Source organism: Delphinus delphis, chromosome 14 (assembly GCF_949987515.2).
Source record: "Delphinus delphis chromosome 14, mDelDel1.2, whole genome shotgun sequence".
Lineage (NCBI taxonomy): Eukaryota > Metazoa > Chordata > Mammalia > Artiodactyla > Delphinidae > Delphinus > Delphinus delphis.
Window position 1 is genome coordinate 82036329 of NC_082696.1, and position 23075 is coordinate 82059403.

At 39.1% G+C, this 23075-nt stretch overlaps 1 protein-coding gene across 1 annotated transcript in view; it reads left to right on the forward strand.

Moving 5' to 3' along the window:
* LMBRD1 (LMBR1 domain containing 1) overlaps positions 1-23075 on the forward strand; it is a 116489-nt gene that overhangs the window by 37648 nt on the left and 55766 nt on the right. Inside the window, exons 4-7 of the mRNA XM_060030407.2 lie at positions 1535-1632; positions 3678-3745; positions 13618-13706; positions 16158-16231. Of these exons, the coding sequence (XP_059886390.1) occupies positions 1535-1632; positions 3678-3745; positions 13618-13706; positions 16158-16231 (329 nt within the window). The remainder of the gene's footprint in view (positions 1-1534; positions 1633-3677; positions 3746-13617; positions 13707-16157; positions 16232-23075) is intronic.

The window sequence follows — 23075 nt, forward strand, 5'->3', positions numbered from 1 at the left end:
CTTACTGCATCTGTCAGTTTATCGAAGTTTTTGGCATGTGGTTGTCAGCCCACTATACTCTGTTGTCCTAATTTAGGGTTTTTCCTCTTCTGTACAGATTATTTGATTATTTCAGTCATAATATTGGTACGGTGTTTAGGGTGATTTATAGTACTTTCCCTTTATGTTTAATTTTTTGAAGCTTTTAGAATACTTACTTTGGTTACTTCTTTCAGTACTTGTTTATTTCCACCAGCTCTTAGATTTGTAATAGAAATGTTAATACTGACTACTCTCTGGTTTGTAGTAGAAACACCAATATTCATTACCCTTAAAGATTTACTGTCATTATTAGTTTTTTATAATATTAAAAGATTGCATAAATTTCACTGAATATCTGTAGTGCCAAAATTCAGTATGCTGACAGTCATTTTGTGATTGGTCAGTATAAATTAACTCTGATTTTCCTGTCAGTTATTTAGGGCCCTGTTCTGAGGGGTTTTTTTTAACTGTGTTGCAGCTAGTGGGGGCTGTTTCGTAAGTGGCCTCCAGATAGATGGTGCTAGCAAGTATTTAGATCATGTTTAAAAACAATGTAACTCATACAGTCGTTCCTTCCAAGAGAGTAAGTAATTTGGGGTTTATTATACATTACTAACAAATACTTTTTTTTAAATAAAGGAGTATAATGATTATCATCCTGTGGTTGCTTTATATAATTATGTTGTCACTATTTTCCTTGAACTTACGTATATGCAAATAAATGTAAATACACAGAAGGTTTTAAGGCCAGGTTTCTTAGGTAGGTTTGTTAAGTCTCAAAAAGTTGTTTATGTTGTTTTTATTTTAAATACTGTATCGTTTGCTGTTCAAATTTTAAGTTCTGTATTGAATTAAAAGAAATATTTTGATTGACTACTGGTTGAAAGTATCTCAAATCTAACGTTATTTTAAAGCAGATAAATAGAAATTCATATTAGTTAACTTTGAATCTGGTCTTACTGTTCTTACTTTTTCTCTATCTTGATTTCTTATAAGATCAGTTTCATAACACTGCATATTTTAAACTTAGATTAGGGAAATTATTTGTGTCAAAAATTTAGCATCAATTATAGTTGTTTCTTTAACTTGAGTGACTGGCAAATGTGTCAGCTGTACTCAGTATTAAGGTGGAAGGAAGACAAAAGTTAAAGTTTATTTAAATGAGATGGTTCACAGAAAGTTCTTAACCACTGGTGAGTACATAGTGAGACCTGAGATGTTAGCTGCCACAATTTATCGGCACAATTACCATCATGATTATTGCTAAAAATTGCCCCATAGTTAACTTGAATTATGATTTGTTATGTTAATAGTGGTGTTGATTTCTTGGAATGGGGGTCAGAAAAGGCTGATTTTGGATATTACATATACGTATAGAGTTACGGTTCTAGGGATCAGATGGGGGGAGTGTGTGTGTGTGTGTGTGTGTGTGTGTGTGTGTGTGTGTGTACATGTATGAAACAGTTATTAAGTTCATGTGTTTTATTTTAACTCAGCTTCTTTCTTTCCACAGCCTTATATTCTGTTATATTATTCTGTGTGTTCTTCTGGATCCCTTTTGTCTACTTCTACTATGAAGAAAAGGATGATGATGATACTGGTAAATGCACTGTGAGTAGCTTTAATTTAGAGATCTCAGTTTAGGGGGGAAAGATTATTTCCTTCTTTTTCAGAGAGTGATGTGACTTTGAATTTATTCTAGAGCAGTGTTGTCTAATAGAAATATAATGTAATCCACGTGTGAAATTTTAAATTTTCTGGTAGCCACATGAAAATAAGTAGAAAGAGCAGTTGAAATTATTTCTCATGACACATTGTATTTAATGTACTATGTTGCAAGCATTATTATTGCAAATAGTCAAAAACTTGTTAGTAATGAGACATTACATTTTATCACACTGTCTTTGAAATCTAGAGTGCATTTTACACTTACAGCACATGCCAGTTCCAGCCAGCCATATTCCAGGCGCTCAGGAACCACATGGGACTTGTGACTGTCGTTTTAGAGCAGTTCTAGAGCAGGGGTCAGCAGGCTTGTTTCTGTAAAAGCTCAGGTTGTAAATATCTTAGGCTTTGTAGGCCGTACAGACTCTTATCTCAGCCACTCAGCTCTGTGATCATAGTGTGAAAGTAGCCAGAGACAGGACTCAGCGAGTGTGATGTGAAGTAGGAGGGGGCTGCGTGTGACCCACAGGATGTAGTGTGCTGACCCCAGTTCTAGGGCATAAAGGAGGAACATTTGCAGACTGGTCTTACCAGTCCATGGTAACACCGATACAGGAACCTGATTAGTAGAGCACACGTGCACGCCCAAAACTGCAGATCAAGGTCACTTAAGTCTTGGTAGAAAAATCTTCACTAAAACATTAGCAGATAGAATTCAGGAGCATCTTAAAAGTACATTAATGCAGTATAGCTGAGTTGGGCCTGTCTCTAGGTTGCAGTGGTGGTTTAGAATCGGCACATCTGTTAGTAAATAGTGATTTAATAGGTCCTTGAAGAAATTGTATGTTGAAGCGTATTTGCGAAAATCGAACGCTTTATTTCTGATTTCAGGGGAAAAAAGCAGCAGAAAAGGAATCAATTTCTTTTGTCTTTTTATTGAGTTATAGGAGTTTGTTTTATACCTTGTTGTTTTTTTTTTTGTATTTAAATACACAAATATATTCACTCAAAAGCCAGCATTATGCATAGCCCTGTTTATTAAAACCTTAAAGCATTTGCATTAAGATCATGAGCAAAGTACTTCAACAGTATTTTAAATGATTTCCAGAGTGGTAATCAGTGCAATTTGTTAGAGAAAAAAAATACTATGCTGAGATATTTATAAAGAAAGTCGAATTATTGTTTGCAGATACTATGTAACTCTACATTTGAAAACCCAAGGTATGTAAGGTAAAGTGGCTGGTCACCAGTTTACTGTTGAAAACTGAATGAGATAAATGCTTTCTCTTCTCTTCTCTTCACTTCTTCTAAAGCACATCTTCCCCATCCCTTTTGGTTGACCCTCCTTACCTTTACTTTAGGTATTTGTGAATAAGAATTCATCATTTAAGCATAAAGTTAATTTCCTTTTTTTTTAAATGATACCATCATCCCTCTCGTGACATTTATTTTATTTATTTATTTATTATTTTTTGGCCATGCCTTGTGGCATGTGGGATCTTATATAATAAGTATACATAAGTATATGTTTGTTTTATATATGATCTATACATACAAACATATGTAAATTAAATATGTATTGTAATTATTACTTAACCCATTTTGGTGAATTGGGGTAGGGGCATTGTGGATTCTGAATGCTCCCTGTTTTGAGAAATATTTTATTAAATATTGTGGTAATTTTACTAAAGTAAATTAATTACTATTAATTCTCCCACTGGAGAGTTAATTATGCTTTAGGTGTTCTGCTTTTCACGAGGTCTAACCATTGAAAAGATTTAAAAAATCTAGTGTAGTTTGATAGATACTTAAGATGTGATACATACATTGTTTTTCTTTAAATTTTAAGATTTCTTTTTCAACAAGGGGAGCTTTACACAGTTGAATATAAATGTGCATAGGATATGAAAGTGCTGTTACGCTATAGCCGAGAATATTTTATATTTTAAAAGTCTTACTAAACGGAATATTTTTTCTCCCTTGACATCTAGCAAATTAAAACGGCATTCAAGTATACTTTTGGATTTGCTGTGATTTGTGCACTACTTCTTTTAGTTGGGTAAGTCTTGATTTTTGTTTTCCTGAAAATGGAAATAGCATTATTTTAACAATAATAATAATAATAAGGACTCATTCATAAAAGTCTAGGACAGAAGATTAAGAGAATCTAAAAAAAAAGAACAAACTACCTTTTATATCACCAACAAACAGTAACCATAATTAACCCTTTTTTCTACAGTGTTCTGTCTAGACATTTTTTATGTGCTCAGATATGTGCGGAAAGCCCCTTCTCCCACATAACCTTCCATGTTGTAATTTTACAGAAATGTGATTATATTTTATGGGATTCTTGGTAATCCACTGGTTGACATCTCTTCAGTATAGTGAATGTATATCCATCAATGTTGTCTGTATTGCATTTCCTTCTTAGGATACAACAATTTATTTGATCTTCTAGTGATGACTACTTTGATTCTTATGATGTTAGCAGTTTTTCCATTTTTATAAACAACACTTTGATGAAAAATCCTTGTCTGGATATCTTTTCAGGTTTGATGCATCAGTCTTTAAATCTTTGAATTAAACTTTGTCAATGAGTTCGTTCTTAATTCTTCTTCCTTAAGTTTTTATAAAGTAATGGCAATAAAATTTTGCACATTTTTTATACATTTAAAGTTTTCTTTTTGGAAAACATTTGTCCCTGTTAATGGAAGACATTTATCTTTGTTAAAATAGATCTTGATAATTTTGTTTTTTATGTTAGGAAATATATGAGGTGCTACTAAGTTTTTTAAAGTTTCTGCTTGTAATTTGGTCTCAGAATTTTCAATAAGTAAAAAAAAATTGTCAAATACAATTTGTGGTGGGAATAAAATTGGTCAGTAACTTTTTGTAGTTCCAGGAGTTCTTAGAATGCACATGTTCTATAGTCAAAGTATATTTTTAGGTCCCTTTCTTGCCTTGATATGTCATGAAAAAGCGTACTTGCTGAAAGGACACATTTTAGTGGTTTTGCTATTTATTTTAGCTCTTAAATATATTTTTAAAAGTCTTTTTTGGCTTTTTAAATTAAGCCAGATATAGTTAGGTGAATTTGCTTTGTCAGTGTTCAGTTCCCTTATCTGTAAATCTAAATAGAGATCAGCAAACTTTTCTTAAAGGGTAGATAGTAAATATTTCAGGTTAGGGGTCCATGTGGCACTGCTCAACTCTTCCTGTAGCTCTAATCACAGGCAATACATAAACCAAAGGACGTGACTGAGTGCCAGTAAAACTTTACAAACATGGGTCGTCAGTAGTTGGCCAGCTCCTGACTTGGAACATGACTGGGAACCGCCAGTAAAACCACAGATCTTTACAACAGCCAGAATATCTCCCAGACAAAAGGGTACCTGAAGATTCTTCTGAAATTTGTTGGTTCTTTGCATGGAAAATCATCTTCAGTCCTAGAGAGTTTACATTTTGTATGATTTTAATAAGCTTTAACTGATTGTCTACATGATATTTATTTATTTAGAAGCAGTATATTAAAAGTGAAGCAAACAGCTCCTTGCGAATCCACTAATAACGAGAAGTGACGGTTTGACCAGATATTTTGAATAATAAAATATTCACTTATTTTCCAAATACTTACTGTGTCCCAGATACTGTACAAGGCGCTGGGGAAACAGCGATTAATAGAAAAGACAGTTCCTTCTTCTCACGGGCCGTGCGCTCAGTAGGGGTTAGGGGAGCGGACGAAGGAAATAGCCTGTGTTGGGGGCGTGACATTTTCGGGGAAGGCGCTGCTGAGAAGGTGGGGCGAGAAGACGCTTGAAGGAGGTGCAGGAGCCGTGAACACATGTGGAGGGAAGAGCGTTGCAGTCAGAGCAAAAGCAGCTGGAAAGCCCCGAGGCAGGAGAGCGTCTGGCACGTTCGAGACAAAGTGAGGAAAGCAGGGCGGATGGAGTGGAGGGGCGGAGGCGGGAGTAGCTGAAGGTGCGGGTAGAGGGGCCAGAGCTGCCGAGCTGAGCGGGGCATCAGGGGCCGTTGCCGGGACTCTGGCCTTGATTCTCGAGGAGTGGGAAGCTGTTCTGGGGCTCTGGTCGTGGAGTGACATGATCGACATTTTGCAGAGATCTCCCGGTGGTGTTTTGAGGGTTGACTTTGCGGGGGGTAAGGCAGGAGACATGAGGTCTGCTCAGTAACCCAGGCAAGACAGGATGGCAGCAGCAGTGATTGGATCCTGCCTGTCTTCTGGAGAGAGAGCCGGCAGGATCTTCTGGTAGGTCAGGTACGGGGCGGGGGTACGAGAGAGAAGGGGATGGAGGATGCACCTGGAGTTAGCCCAGCTGCAGAGTCCGAGAGGCACTTCTCTTACTTTTGAAACCACCCGCAAGCTTTGGGGAGTTCCTAAAACCACCCTCAGCTTTGATAATTCTCTGGAGGGACTCACAGAACTCACCAAAAGCAGTTATATTCATGGTTACCATCTATTACAGGTAAAGAATACAGACTAAAATCAACCTTTTAAGACATGCATAGGACAGAGTCTGGGAAGATTCCAGATGTGAAGCGTGTGTTGTCCTCAGGACACATTCCCCTTCTGGCTTCCATGTATGACGACGTGCGTGGAGTACAGGTTTCCCCTGCCATCCAAAAGTAGACGGTTCCTTTGAAACCTTTCCTGAGCTGAGAAGGCGTAAAGGGAAGAAGCAATTACCTTAGGACACATCTGGCTCACGGACACACAAGATAAATCGGGTAAAGCACAGATGCCCACAGACAAGGTCAGAGCTGTGGTGGCCGATGCTGAGATGCTGAATGTGGTCCCCGGGAAGGAGCTTGGCGGGGCCGCGCTCTCTGCTCTGGGCGCACTGCACACCGCGTCTGGAGCAGCTCACTCCAGAACCAGCACTGACGTTGTCTTTGCTTTTGGCCTTTTTCATAAAAGTGACGATCCTTCGGATTTCTTTTGGTTAGTGAAAATAGGTGCTAATGTAGGTCTTTAGTAAAAGTGAAGTGGTATAAAGTGGACTTTCAAAAAGCTGGAGGAATGCTTGTATTGACAGCCAGGGAGGCTCACGTGAGCCTTGGTGCTTGGCGTTTTTATTGAGACCCTCTCACGCAGGTGTGTCTGAGTGACTGATCGCCCGCCTGGTTATATCAGCCCCCACTGATGCCACTGACCCAAAGCCCACCCTAAACCACATGTTGGTCTTTCTGGCCACCACCTAAGGTTGAGTGTGGCCATCCCCTGTCCTAAACACAGACACTCCCATCACGTATGACACGGATGACATCCCAGAATCATGGGTAAAAGTCAGACCTCGTTTTGGGGCAAGGCCGAATCCTTGACTACACAGGAAGGGTGACGTTATCATCACAGGCAAATCTGCAGGAGGAGCCGGTTGGGAGAGGGAACATGAGAGGCTCAGCTTGGTTCGTGGCTGAGTCTTAGGCATGTTCAGGAGGAGATTCGGAGTCAGCCGCTGGGTCAGGCATTAGGAAACTCAAGTTTTAGTCTCTGCTCTTTTCCAGTAGCAACATCCAATGAAGAAAATGAGCTTTGTCCTGTGGCAGTAAGCTAAATGACTGCTGTGCGGTGCTCCCTGTGTCGCCTCCTGCCTTTCTTAGTACCGGGACCCTGTTTTGGTGGAGTTGATGGCGTTGGCTGTCAGGGGATAACGAGAGCAGGAAGGGCGTCCAAAGCGCTCAGGCAGTGGGAGGCTCCGGTCAGGGGGGAAGGACGTTTTCTCTGTGGTTCTGAGAGTGACAAGAATGGAAAGAGTTCCAGGCAGGTGCAGAGGTTTGGCGGGCAAATGAAGGACTTCTTCTCTGATCGCCTTTATTTTCTTCTCCGTATTTGAGGTGAAGGCATCTGCCCAGGACACTGACGTAGGGGAGAGTGTGTGGACTCCTCTATTTCACAAGCCAGAAGTTTGCGACTAAAAGACAAGTAGTGTTTGGTTACCATGTGTGAGTATTTGAATGAGATGCAGTTAGGTTAACTGATTGACTGCATTTCCTGAAACTTTCTTGAAGGTGACACACTTCTAGTTTTTGTTAAGTGATGTATTTTTTTCTGATAAAACATAATTTTATGGCAAAAACGTGGTCTAGGTTTAACTAATTCATGCAGCTAACACTTGGAACTCCTGTGGGTTGGGTAGTCTTGGGAATAAGGTTGGAGGGTCGTGATGTTTGTCCTCAAGGTTCACATGGGGAGAGATGCAAATAGATAACCTGAGTTACAATATTTAAGGGCTCTAATAAGAGATAGACGCCAGGTGTTGATGGGGAGTAGCAGGTTCTGCCTTGCAGAATCAGGTAAGACATAAGAGGAAGTAATCTTGGAATCAAAATTTGATGGCGTGGAAGTTGGTCAGCACACTAGAATAAAGATGCACAGCAGGTGTAATGTATGCTTCACCCCTGAACAGCATGGGTTTGAACTGTGCAGGCCCACTTACACGTGGGTGTTTTTCAGCAGTGAACACTACAGTACGACATGATTGGTGGAGTGTGTGGGTGCTGAGGAACTGTGGACGTGGTGGGACCATGTCTGGGGGGCCGAGTGTAAGTCCATGCTCAGAGCTATGACTGCGTGGAGGGTTGGTGCCACTAACCCCCGTATTGTTCAAGGGTCACCTGTATTAGTCTGCTCACACTGCTGTGAACAGCAGGTGTTTATCTCCTCACAGTTGTAGAGGCTTGAAGTCCTGATTAGGGTGTGGGCAAGTTTGCTTTCTGGTGAGGACTCCCCTCCTGGCTCAGGGACGGTGTCATTCTCACTGTGTCCTCACCTGGTCTTTCCTCTGTGCTTCACGGTGGAGAGAGTATCTCCAGGGTCTCCTCTTCTTCTTGTAGGGTCACCAATCCCGTTGGGCTAGGGTCCCACCGTTATGACCTCATTTAACTTTAATTACCTCCCTGAAGGCCCTGTATCCAAATACCATCCCGTTGGGGGTTCGGGCTTCAGCATTAATTTTGTGAGGGCAAGTTCAGTCTACACTCTGTTCTCTGGCCCTCCAGAATTCATGTTCTTCTCACAGAAAAAATGCATTTACTTCATCCCAACAAGCCCCCAAAGTCTTAACCCAGCATCCAGTCGGAGTCCTAAGTCTCATCTAAACATCATCTAGATCCGGTATGGGTGAGACTGATTCCTCCTGAGTCAGAATTCTTCCCCAGCAGTGACCCTGTGCAACTGGACAAGTTATGTGCTTCCAAGATACAAGGTGGGACAGGCATAGGATAGGCATTTCCATTCTAAAAGGGAGAAATCGGAAAGAAAAAGCGATGGGAGCCAAGCAGGTTCAAAACCTAGCAAGGCAAATTCCCTCCGACCTTAAGGCTCAAGACTAAGCATCTTGGATGGGTGCTCTGCCCTGCAGGCCCCTGAGGGGCAGGTCACTGCCATGGCCCTAGGCAGTGGCCCCGCCCGCCCCCTTGATTCTGGGTGTGGGTCCTGCCCTCTTGACTCTGCAGCAGCTCCCTGGCAGCTAAAGCTGAGTGGAGGGCGGGAGGTACCCTGTCCTCTGAAGTTGAGGAGGAAACAGCCTTGCCCCCTTGGGGCAGTAGAAGTGGCAGCCCTGGTGATAACTGAATTGCCTTTGGGGTCGTTCTTGGGTTTTCTTGAAAGATAAAGCATGTTCTCAGCTAAATAACTATCACCCTGTCCTGTAGAATCCCCAGAGTCTCATAGCCTTCCTTTATTTTGTCTCATCTCTGTTCCCTTAGTTTAAGTTGGCCATGTCTCTGCTAGTGTCACCCTGTCTCTCTTCCTGTCTTCTGCTGAGATAGCTGATCAAATCCGTGGTTTCCACCTGTACTAATCTCCTTGTCAAGTGGTTGTTCAGCTGCACTCTTAGAACATCCTTTCTCATTTTTTGCAATATGGATAGGCTGCTTTCTTTTTGCTTAACCTACCTCTGTGCTCTCTCTCTTCACTATAAATGGTAAGGAGAAACCAATCAGCTTCTTCCAGCACTTTGCTTAGAATTCTCCTCAGCTAAATATCCCATTTTATCTCTTACAGGTTCTGCCTTCCACAAAACACTACAAAACGATTCAACCAAGCTCTCAGTCGCTTTCTAATAAGGATCTCCTTTCTTTCAGTTTCCATGAACATGTTCCTCATTTCCAGCTGAGAGCTCCCCAGAATGACCGTTAGTGTCCATATTTCTACCAGCATTGCATTCGTGGTGATGTACGTCTTCTCCAAGATGCTAGACGTGTTCTCTGTAGCACTCCTCTTTTCCTTCTGAGTCCTCAGCAGAATTGCCTTTAACATTCACCTTTTTATCAAGAGCCCCTTCAAGGCAGCTTAGGCTTTTTCTGGCATGCAACCTCAGAACTCTTTAGGCCTCTCCCTATCGCTGAGTACCGAAGTCACATGCACATTTTTTAGGTATTTGTTACAAAGTAGCAACCCGCTTCATGGTACCAAAATCTGTATTAGTCTACTTGTGCTACCTTAACAAAATACCACAGGCTGGCTAGCTTAAACAGTGGACTCTAGTTTTCTTAGAGTTCTGGAGGCTAGAAGTCTACAATCAAGGTGTCAGTGAGTTTGGTTTCTGGTGGGAGCTCTCTCCTTGGCTTGTGGATGGCCACCTTCTCACCGTGTCCTCACACGGCCTTTCCTCTCTGCTGGCAGCAGGGAGAGAGAGCCCTGGTGTCTCTTCCTCTTTTTACAAGGACACCAATCCTATCGGATCAGAGCCTCACCCTTAGGACCTTACTTAACCTTAGTTACCTTACGAAAGGCCCTGTATCCAAGTACCGCTCCCATTGGGGGTTAGCGCTTCAACATAGCAGTTTTGGGGGAAGGGGACACAGTTGAGTCTGTAACATATGGTAACTGAGAGACTGAAGTTAGCATGGAATAGTTAAAGAATGATATGAAAAGTACAATGTAAATTTAAATCCTCCCTCCCTCGGTACAAAAAAAAAAATGTAAGATGTGACATTTCAGGTGTTTGCGGTGGCAAGTGACAGACCGTGACCTTAGCCACATAGGTGGACTCTGGGTCTTACAGTGTTTAAGACGTTGCGTTTTATCCTGCTGAGCAACTGAAAGGCAGGGCAGATGTGTATGTGTTGATGTGTGAACGCGGGAAAGCAAATACGTGTGAATTGGTTCTAACACTGAAGGACGCGTCAAAAGGGGCATTTGGGAGTTGGTCAGGGAGTGAAATATAAATGGTAGCTGGGAAGGCCACTTAGTGACCACTGTCATAGTTCAGGTGAGAGGTGAGGGCCTGAACCAGAGTAGTCACGGAGAGCAGAGGGGAAGAAACAGGCTATTTGGAAGGTAAATAGGACTTGGCATTTGAGTGTAGGAGGTGAAAATCTTACTTTCAGTTCTGCTGAATTCATCATTTCAGTTCCATATCCACTGAAATTCATTAGCCTTTCCTTTGTCTCTTCCTGAAGAGATAATCTGTGTTAAGCTAATTCACTCAGTCAGATGGGATGTAAAATATTTTTTCTAAGCAGTTTTACTATTGTTAAGAGCCTAAGGGAAATTTATAATCTCACGAGATTCTGGTTCTTATCTTGGTCTAGCATTGTGTGTCTTTGAAAGCTGAGGTTCTCTGTATCCAGTTTTTTGAGAGGGACTGAGATGAAGAAAGTATCTGTACCTTTCTACCACACAGATCACATTACACTCTCGGTTACTTGAGGACCGTCACCATTTGGTAAAGGCCTGAGCATCTTACAACTGCTGCCTCCCCTTCAAAATGACTCTGGCTGTGGTCCGTCTGGCTGAAGCGGCCTCTGCATCTGTTAGGAGGTGCTCCCGGCAGGTCTTTGTCTGCGGGGCTGGTATTTGGCCGTGAACACTGCTTGGGCCCTTCTGGTTGTTAAAAGGTTGAAATGCTCCGCCTTCCTGAGTCTCTTACCTCACCCTCAGCCCAGTCAAAGGGTAAAGCCCGGTTTAGCAGGGTCTTCAGGACCAAGGCCAGTGTTGGTTGATTGGTTAGTGCCTTTGCCATATTGGTTGTTAAATGTTTTGAGTATTATTGCCCAGGACATATAGACATATTTAGTTGTGACTCATTTGAATTCTGCTGCTGGATGTTACTCTTAGCTTATGAGAAGATACTTTATGTCTGTTTCTTGGATTACACAGCACTAGTGGCCAGGTGGCTGAGGAGCCTGCTCTGGGTTTGTGCTTTTGCTACTCCCTCTAGTTGTGCCTAAAATAGTAGTGCTGAGATGTCAGTGCTCTGCTGGATTGCTTCAGAGTAAGTATTTTCCTGAAGTCGTTCTGACCGTCGTTTGGGCCATTTAACATTTTATTCTTCTTCTTATTATTATTATTTTTAATTTTTTGGTCATGTCAAGTTTCCTCTGGTGTTATTCTTCATTAAATATTTGAACTGCTCAGGAGCCCTGCTCAGCCGCTAGAACATGAAAGTGTCAAGATGGAGAGAGCTAATTGCTTTTCTTCTACCACTGGACAGAACGTGTGATTACCTAAAACTGACATAGATACTGAATGTTCTAAGTAGGAATGCTATTTTTAGGTATTTGTGACATGTATTTCTATTTCAGTAGACTTTAGGTGATATTTTATACAACATAGAAGTTTTTCCCCATATTCACAGAAGTGGTTATTCCAACTAACAAGTTCAAAATATACTTTTCAAAAAAACAAAAAAATATATATATATGTCTCTGGAAAAAACTGTTCAAATAAAATAGAGGGATATTACATAGGTAGTTTTTTCTTGCTTGATTTATATTTTTGTTTAAATGCTGATATATAAGTCAATATCATTGTAGAAGTATAATATGCAAGAGTTTGTTTTTTGATTCCACCCTCTGCTTTTATTTAATTGTTTTTGATTTTATAACCAGGGCAGCAAATAATGAGCCCTTTACATTTATTGCTCTATCCCTGTGAGTAATCACTTTTCTTTCTAAAAGTAGTGAGAAGTAAATCTCCAAGATTGAGAAGAGTGTAGTAAACTGATGTCAGTGCAAATAGTTAGAAATTTAAATAACCTCATGACATGTCTGATGATTCATCTTTTTATAAGAATAAAAAGTATCGGTAGTACCAAGGAGTAAAGGTTTTTGAAATTTTAAAAAATTAGAATACTTTGTTTTACTTGCTTACATTATCAGGGCAGGTACTTAAATATATTGGTGAACTCATGCAGTATTTCTTCATCACAAAAAAGGATAGATGTTACTCCTTTGCTTACAATTAAAATTAGGTTGGAAAGGAGGTAGTATTAGAGTTACTTCTTACATTCCTGTTTGATTCTCCATATATACAATCTAAGGGATACTGAGCCCTCTACTTTAGTCTCTTGTCTTCTTGCTTCTGAGCTAGATAATAAAGCACCTGTCTGTCTTTTTCTCTCAGCTGTCGATTGAAAAATAAATAGAAATTACTTACTTTCATTATGTATATTAGGTAGAATCTTGAAGGATACAGAAAAATACTAAGAAGAAAGTAAAAAGCACCCCTGATTCTACAATGAGATATTTACTGCTGATTCTGGTGTATTTCCTTTCTGTTCTTTTTTATGCATATAAATATACTGAAATCATAACTTAATATTTACATTCTGTTCTCCTGATTTAACAAAGGAATTCTTAACCTGTTTTGTGCTGTGGACCTTTTTGACCATCTTGAGCCTATGGCTCCTTCTCAAAATAGTTTTAAATGCAAAAGATAAAATAAGCAGGATTACAAAGGAAACTATGCTGAATACAGTAATCAAGCCATTAAAACAAATTTGTGACATGGTAAACACATAGATAAGCAACTTCTCAACACCTCTCTGTACTTGGTGCAGATTTGATTTGCTAATTCTTTTGGGGGGAAAGTTGATCTTGGTTTAAAAACTTACTAAAAATTGAGTTTCAGGTCATTTTATTTGACCTTTTGTCCTTAAGGCCATTAAAGAGTTATTTTCTCCTTCATAGTGCTTTTGTTCCATTGAATCTTCCCGATAACAAAAATTCTACAGAGTGGGAAAAGGTGAAGTTCCTGTTTGAAGAACTTGGAAGTAGTCGTAAGTATTCTTTTAAAAAATAAAATCCATAATAATTCATATTTCATGACTCTTGAAACTTTTTTCATAAGTAGTCTATTTTTACACTGTTAAAAATTTAACTTCATGATTCTTTTAACCTGTGGTTAAAAGGATGTTAGACAAATTAGGAACTTTGTGTTGCTGAGACTTCTAGCCATCTAGCCAGAAGTCTCTTGACTTCTTCATAAAATTACCATGTTGAAAATACAATGTAATCTTCAAAGTATTTTAGCGGTAAAGGTCTTATAATTTCTATGTGGTCTTTAATTCACTTAGGATAATATAGAATAATATGTTAAAGAAATGTGTTAGATATACTGGTGTTTATTTTTAATTTTTAACTGAGAGAACCCTATATTGCTCTTTGATCGTGATTAAGTAATCTTTTTGTGGAATATAAATTACAGAGGTTTTATGTGGATGAAATAATAGTTTATTATAAATTTACCTCACCAAAAGTTCTAAGTTTTCCTTCTCTTAATCAACATGACCTTGGTTTTTAGAGAGGAACAAAAAAAAAGCAGGTTTAGGAAGTTAGCTTAAGAAAGTTGCTTAATCATTGAAAAATATAGTTGGTGTTAGAAACTGATATCAAATAAGAGTGTGTATTTTATTACTGAGAATTTCATGTGCCTTTGAACTATTTTCAAAGAAAGCTAGAGAACTTATTTTATAAACATTATGCTGAAAATTCGTATTGCTTTTGTATTTATTCTTTTTATTAGGTACTCTACGTTCTTTGATCAGCACTTTCTCTTTACCCAGATACAATATTAAATGATGGTTAAATTAGGTCTTGGAGTCTTTGCTGTACAACTTCTTAATTTTCTTGCTTTCCACTTAAGATTTCATCTTGTAAATTGTGGTCCATTAATATCTTGCTGATACCAGCAAGAATACGGAGAGCGGGTCTGGCATATACTGATACTGCATGTCAGGATTTATGTACCTGAGCCTGTTGCTGAGAAATAAATTGCTTCTTTTCCTGCAGTTAACTCCTTCAGGTCTCTTTAGTAGCTACTCTTCTGCCCTAAACATTATCCTGTAAGTTTTGCTAGTCTTTGAGTGTTAGCATAACTTGAATCAATGATTATAATAGGTAGCATTACTGTACTTGCTGTAATCTCCTTAGTCGTAACATTTAAAAAACCTCACATCTTAAACACCATATTTTATAGTACATTTTGCTTATCACTTTTAGTAATATCAACGTTTAGATTAGCCAGATATCTTAGCAGAACGCTCCACTTTATCAGTTCTAAGATGCATATTTGTATACATTTTCATATCTCTGATTTTGTGATGTATTTTATAAGTGGAGGTACCTTAAAATGGTTATCAGCCAAGTGCCGGACCTCTCCTAGTTGTATGAATACTTTCTGTTGATACTTCTAGTAAGATCAAGAAAGTAACAGCACCAATGGTCTTTGATTTAATAAAATGTATTACAGTTAAAAAAATTAAGGCTTAAAAATTTGTCTCTGACAAAAAAATTTGTCTCAAGTTTCTGAACTTGTTAATAATATGCTCTCTCTAAGTGTTATATTTTAAAACTGAGACGTGAGTTTTAATAGGATGGGTCATTCTGTTATTATTTAGTATTGATATATTAAATTAATTAAAAACTTATATTTGGTTCCACAGTACCTGCATTTAAACTAGATCAATACAGGTCCAATAGAACCTGTATTAAAACTAGAACAATTAATATTACTCCAATTTAAGAATATTCAAATTTGCATATTTCATTGTATTATCTGGTATGTTTATTTGGAAGTGTCACTCTCACTACTCACTCATTGGCCTTCCTTTAAAAAGTTTCCTAAATCTAACTTGTTAGCATAGTATTCCTGTTTTGGTATTATGTTTGAATTTATTTTCTGTTTGTTTGCCTCTCCCCCCCTCACTAAGGGAGCATGCTAGCTCCTTTCAAGTTAAAGAGGGAAGTAAACTCTTTACTATTTTAGTTCTAGGCTAAGTTTTAAAAACTTACTTGAAATTTAAGAACAGAGGAACTAGGAGTTTGAGTGGAGAGGGAAGATAGGGCCAAGGTCAGTGGCATTCCTATCATTTTATTTCTCGAGGGCTGCCTTTGAGAAAGGCCAGGGCATTTTTTTGGCCAACTTTTGAGCATCTAGTATTTTGCTGATTTCTTTTTAGGCTCAATAATTAAGCAGTAGTTTCCCTCTTTAATTTTAAGAGGTGAAAGAAAGAAAGTGTTAGTCTGAAAGATCTTTAACAAATCCATTTATGAAGAGCTATTTAAAAGCTCCTTTCCACTTGGAGTTAGCACTTCAAGATGGGGTAATGCATATTGGGTTTATTCCTTTGGAATGTGTAAGAAACCCAATTTTTATATTTCTGTTGATTTGTTGAATATAAACATTTGAATAGCTGTACATTTTTAACAGTGTTTTTCCTCTTTTGCAGATGGTTTAGCTGCCTTGTCATTTTCCATTAGTTCTCTGACCCTGATTGGAATGTTGGCAGCTATAATCTACACAGTAAGTATAATGGTAATAATTGAGTTAAAATTAAAGAACCACTTTATGATGCAGTTTTGTTACCTTATTGGTATGTTCAACTTAGCTCTGTTTTCCTGTTTAATATCTAGTACTTTCTTCATTTTTCTTGAGAGGAGGGTAGATTTTTAACTACTTGGTCATAATCATTTTATCTGTATTTGTGAAATTTAACATTCAGAAACAAACTTTATAACTTGTGAACCTTGAAGTGGTTATATACTATGCAATAATAGATTTAGTGATTTATAAGCATATTAGAACTCTGAACCATAGATCAGTACCTGTTATGGATTCAGTAGATTTATCCTATATGGGGATATAGGGCTTTTAAAATCAGATATTTTACATCACTTGATATTTCTCTAGTATAAAGAACCTAATCTTATACTCTCAGAGACTTTGATTTTTTTTTTTTCCGGTCTCTCTGGGAATGGTACGATATGACTTGTAATAGCCTGACAAACTTGCGTGCAGAGTGCTTTTTGAGTTTTTTGCTCAAATTATAGAGGAAAAGCAAGTAAAAATGCTTCTTACTTGCCTCCCAAAAGAGAGTTGTGCAGGAAGCTTTAAATTATATGGAACCTTTTTCAGATTAATGGAGTTTATGTTTAGAGCATTCTTGATTGATACAAAGATGAAAAGTGCTGGTTATAAAGAGAACATTTTGGGTATTGTTCCAGTGTCTCCCTTTAAACATAAAAGAAATGGGCTGTTAGTGTGATAGCAGAATCTGGTTTTGTTGCATAATCATTCAAGTGTCATAATGTATAATAAAAGAAGTCTAAACTCACGCATTTTAGTATCTTTCAGGTGCTTGAGTATTCAGTTTTATTATTCATTGCCATTTTTGCTTTTTTCATGTATTACTACACAAGGAATATATTGGTGGGTAACTATCTTCCCATCTCAGAGAATATATATACTACGTGTGAACGGTCTTTCAGGAAACATTCACAGGTTAATAACACACGAGGAATTAGACCTGGACTCTAATTGCTATTCTGTGACTGATATGTATGCTGATCTTGGGTTTGTCTTTTACCCTTCGTGGGTCAGTGTTTTCCCCATTAGATGGGAATAAAAAAATGCCTCTTAGGGATTTTTGAAGGTCAAACGATACTTTTTGTAAAAGTGCTTCGAGAAGTATAGGGAGATGAGGATATAACAGTCAGTGAAAGATGAGTCAGGAGAAGGGAACAGAAAAAGAGGAAACCAACATGTAAGGTCATCCTCAGGAACCGTAAAGGGTCTGCGATTTTACCCTGCTTGTAGCTTGTAGTCTGCTGCAGTGCCCTGGATGTTGGTCAGAGGTGCAAGACTTCTGGTCAGAGAAGAACCTTCTGTTGCACAGCAATGGCAGCAGCCACGGGAGCGCGTTGTCTTGCGCCCGTCTCCTGAGTCCCGACTCCCATGGGGCGACATGAAGAGCGCCCATCGAGACTGTCACCAAGCTGAGGACCGTTGAGTGCAGGGAGGCCGAGTTTCATCAACGGACAGGAAGCGTGCCTGCTCTCGCTCCAGAGGAACGCTGTCTTGGTCTTCCCAGGCTGTTTGCTGCACAAGCATTCTTGGAAAGACAGCACAGAAGAGAAAAGGGCAGTTAGTGCCTGGCTTGCAAGATGCGCAGAAGTGAGAGGCCCGTGGAGCATTGTCTTCGGACGGCCGAGGGGTGGGCGCTGTGAACGTGCTCACACAGCGCAGTGTAGGGCACAGGCAGTAGTGACAGGTCGGGAGTAGTTCCTCTGACCTTTGAGCAGAGACCTGAGTGAGGTGGAAGGACAGCCAGCCACGAGGGGAGGTGAGTGCAGGAGTCCTGGGGTGAGCACCCTGTGCTGTGCTCAGTTAGCAGGAGGCAAAGCTGGCGTGTGGGAGCTCAGGTGACTGGGGAGGGTGGTGAGCGTGGATGAGGGCATGTTTTCTAGCGCCTCGTGGACCGTGGTTAGGGTTTTGGATTTCATTCCGACTGAGATTAGAAGCTACTGGAAGCTTCTAAATGGAAAGTAATAGGATCTGACTAACATTTTAACAGTATTACTCCGGTGGGTCTGAATTCAGTAAGCTCTGGGGCTGATGAGTGGGAGTGGGGAAAATGTGTGAAATTATTAAAACTCTTTGAAAGAGAGCTTCCCTGTAGGAACGATATTGTAAAGATAAATATTTCAAGCTAATATAGTTCATATTCCAATGGAAACTGTGAAAATTATCACTTATGCAATGAAACCAAATATAATAATCATACTGACTTAGTTAAGATAGCCTTAGAAGAGCTTTACTTTTTCTGGAATGCAGAGGGCTGGGCTGAGGGCCATTGATAAAACAATCAGAGGACCTGATGGCGGGAACCAGAAAGACACGATGCTGAGTAGGTAGGAGGGGTCACCAAAGGCCTGAGCCCAAGGGGCAGGGTCCAGTGTTATAGGCACCAGGTGAGACTGCCTAGGGGTTACCTACCTAGGGGTTACTGTGTGTGTTTTCTTTAAGTAGCATAAGCAGTACCGTTAGGATCCTTGGGGGAGAGGCTTAAATGTGGGTCCCTGTTAAGTCAGTGGGTCTCTTGAACTACTTTCCCATCTAAAGTGGGAGTAATATTTAGTAAGGTTGTGAGGACTTAATGAAACAATTCATCAGGTCTTGGAATCTGTTGGCCACTCAATCAGTAATCACTAGGAGCTCAAACTGTTGAATATTCAGTTTCATGTGGTTCAAGCTACAGATTCCACCGCTTTCCTCTCACAGTGAAAGTAAACCAGGTGTTAACAGCAGTTGTGTCATGGTCAGTGAGAATGTGGATTATGAAAAGGTGAGTAAGTCAAAGAGTTACTCTTGGGTGTGTGGATAGACAGATAAACATCATGTAAATAGCACTGCAGAATGTGCTCAGAACTGGGTGGAAGAATGGTTTGCTACCAAACCACAGTCTCGCCAGTTTTACTACCTATGTGGGGTAGAGAAGACCCTGGTTAACGGGGAGCGTGGTATGCATAGCTGAAGACTAGCCGTGAGTGTGAGTCTTCATGTAAAATGTAATTACTGAGTCCTAGCTTCCCCATCTGAGAAATGGGCCAATAATACTTATTCAGACTTTATTAAAAACTAATTGAGGGCTTCCCTGGTGGCACAGTGGTTGAGAGTCCGCCTGCCGATGCGGGGGACGCAGGTTCATGCCCCGGTCCGGGAAGATCCCACATGCCGCGGAGCGGCTGGGCCCGTGAGCCATGGCCGCTGAGCCTGCGCGTCTAGAGCCTGTGCTCCGCAACGGGAGAGGCCACAGCAGTGAGAGGCCCGCGTACCGCAAAAGACAAACAAACAAAACAACAAAAATACTAGTTGAAAATCAACTGTTTATTGATAAGTGGTTTTATTATTGGTAGGTGGCTAATGGTACTAATTATCATATTTGCTTGTGAAAGCAAAGTTTCCTCCTAAGTAGTTAGGGAAAACTCGAGAATTGGAGCAGAACGTGAATGAGGGTATAATAGATATGCATGGGGAATAGAAGAGGTTTAGTTTTAATATGTACCGAAAGTGGGAAGTTAATGCTTAGAGAACTTTGACCCTGAGTACAAGGAATTAATTACTAAAGGTAAGATTATGTCTGTTATTGAATCTGTAGCTATCAGTATTGAGACTACAGAAGTTTTTGTAATGTATGTGTCAGTTGAATGTGAATTTCTTAGGTATGCGTTGTTTAGTTTAGAAACTAGTTGATAATTTAAATTTTACCAAGATTATATCCACTGTACCACATCTCAAGGAATAGCCAAATAATTGGACACTCAATTTTAGGAGAATGTCAAATGACATGTTATCTTGCCTGTTGTTTTCAGCTTAATTGAAAGGGAATCTGCTACTTTTTAAATTAAAAACAAACAAACAAACCTCTAGACACAAATATTTATGCAGATATTTTAATATTTTGGTGCCACCAAGTGGGGAAGTGTTGAATAGTGCTATTTTCATACAATATGTATCATGTGGACCACTGAAGTGCCTATAAAGACAGCGGCTACTGAACTTTCTGTTATGTACACTTACCAGTGAAAAAAATTGAACATGTCTTCCAGGAGTTTATGAATTATATATACATATTTATGCTAATAAATATATTTACTATAAATGTAGACTAATGTATTAAAGAAAACTAGAGTGCTAAATTAAGGATTTGAAAATAGAAATAAATAGAGCAGTGGTTCTCAATACTCTTTGAAGACAGAACTCCACTTTAAAAATTAAATTTCTCAGCCTTCTATGTGAGAGTATGCTTCGTTGAGTCTGTGACCTGATTTGTAAGATGCACCTTATGTACCACTGTAAGGAAAAGGCCCTGCCCATGCTCTCTAGTCATTTATAGTTTTTGTTTTATATTAATGAGAGAAGTGTTTTAGCCTTACCTACGTAAAAAAAAAAAAAAAAAAAAAAAAAGTCATATCAATCTTCTGCATACAAGATAAGGAAAATATAAGTGAAATAAGTTGTAAAGGTATTTCTAAAACTTCGCATTTGGAATGTGAGTCTTCTGAATCACTTTTTTGAATTGGCTGTTTGTATCCATGTTTCACTCCACAGGGTTGTTTTAGGCTCTCAAGAGAATTGATGCTAACAGCTTTTCTTGGGTGCTCCATTCTTGTCTCTGGGATGTTCTTTGAAGCTGCTAACACACCTGTTTAAGCTGTTTTTGTTGTTATTTCTTCTTTTGCTACCTAAGTAGCAAAGTACAAAATGTCTTCTACTTTGGTCATCTTCCTTTCTTAAGCTTATAAAGCCTTTGATTATTGCTTTGCAAAAAAATATAGAATCATGCTCATTGTTCCAGTTAATTTTTGCTTCACTGCTTGCTCCTTTGTTCTGTCTTTCCTTACACATTAACTTTTTGCTTCGATGTCAAATCGTAGCACTATCTTATAAGACGTGGTAAGTGGCAGTTAAACTCAAGAGTTGTACCAAGAATGCAGGTAACTCCACTGGAGAAGTAACTATAATGTAACCAACTATGACCAAATCTGTGAATGTGCAGGTAATGACAACTACGTCATGACTTCTGCCTAGCCAGTGTTTGTAAGATGCATCCAAATTTCACTGATGATAAATGTGAACAAATACATGTGTATTTTAGAATCGATGAATATTTAAAAGGGAAATCTTTATTGAATACACATTAAGTGAGTTGTTTCCTTAGTCATGACAGCATCCGTGTCCTTGAATAATAGGTGTTATAAGTATATGCAGGACATATATTCAGTTTACAGGCAGTGCTTGGCGCTGACCTTTCTAATCCAAGGCTAATAGGTTGGAAACTCATCCTTCACAGAAGAGAGAGGTGCAGGGAAAAGTGCTGTTCTTATAGGGGCAAGAAGGTATTAGAAATGTTTGTAGTTTGTATATATTCTTTCAAAACATTTGGCTTTTAAAATACAGGTGGTGATTTATTCTTGGAAGTTGAAACAAATAAAATTGGAAGCAATTATGGCTGACCTGGAAGCATTTTAAATGATATGATCTCTTTAGCCTTGTTGATTTTCTGGTAATTCACTAGAGGGCAGTAGTAAGCAATAAAAGTTTTGTGTTTCTGAAAAATGATAGCCTTCATACATTTTTTTCAAAGAAATCTGAGGTTAAATTCAAAAGATCCTTGTTTAAAGATCTTAAAGTTGTAGTGATTAAATATTTTGTGTACTGTGTTATGTCAAGTTTATCTTAATCTAAATACTATACTTAAAATTCCTGATAATCATTGAAATTTAAGCATGTAATCCAAAAATAAGCTAAAAGCTAGGTAGCCAAAACAATGATTACTTTCTTGTTCTCTTCAGACAATTAATAATTCACAAAAAGATGTTGTATTCTGGTCCCATGTTACCACAAGGTGTTAACCAAGGACATGTTTTTATTTTCTAAAATTTTTACTTTAAACTGTTTATTTAAGCTATAGGAATGCAGTTTAACTCTTCGAATAAATGTGTAAATTCCATGTAAGGAAATAAGTTCATGTGAATAAAGGGCACTGAAAAAATTTTTTTTGTTTGAATATTATTTTCTTAGAGAAGTTATTTTATTAATTGAACACGTTTGTTCTTGGAATAAAGGTAGGTAAAAGAAGAATTGAGACCTAGTCCTTACATACAAAACAGTCTACTGCAGTTATTACTAGTCTGGCTGAGAAATCTATATTGTTAACGAACTTTCCACATGATTCTGATTAGCTAAGTTTGGCAGATCTAGTGATAAAACAGACATGCAGACAAATAATGCCCAGTGTTCTGTACTACAATTGAGCTATAAGCAAGGCACATTTACAAATCAAGGAAGGTTTCTCAGATGCGGTGTAATTAAGCTGAGACCTGAAGGGCACTGGGCTGGGCTAATGAGGTAGGGTGAGACGTGGGTGTTGCAGATGAGGCACCGCATGTACACAGGTGTGGATGCGGAAACTGCAGTGACTGAGAAGCAGTGAACCATTTAGAGGCATGAGGTTGGGTGGTAGGGATCAGGTCACGAAGGGCTTCGTAGGCCAGGATTAGATAGTGGCGTCTGTTCACAGGACTAGTAACTGTACCTCTCATTGGAAAAAAAAAAAAATTGTAAAGTGACATTTTCAAACAGTCGTTCATGAAATTCTGATACATACAGAAGGAGGTGAACAGAGTAGTGTGGCTCTGGCTGAAGCAGCAGCAGCAGACCGACGCTCCCTGCTTCTTGTCTCCTGTGTGGTCTTGATGGCCCCGATGCAGAATCCTGGGGACTGCCGCCAGAGCACGTGGTCCTGGGGAATCTCAGTGGATGCTCATCAGAGGAATGACATAATCTGACATGAGGGTTAGAGCAA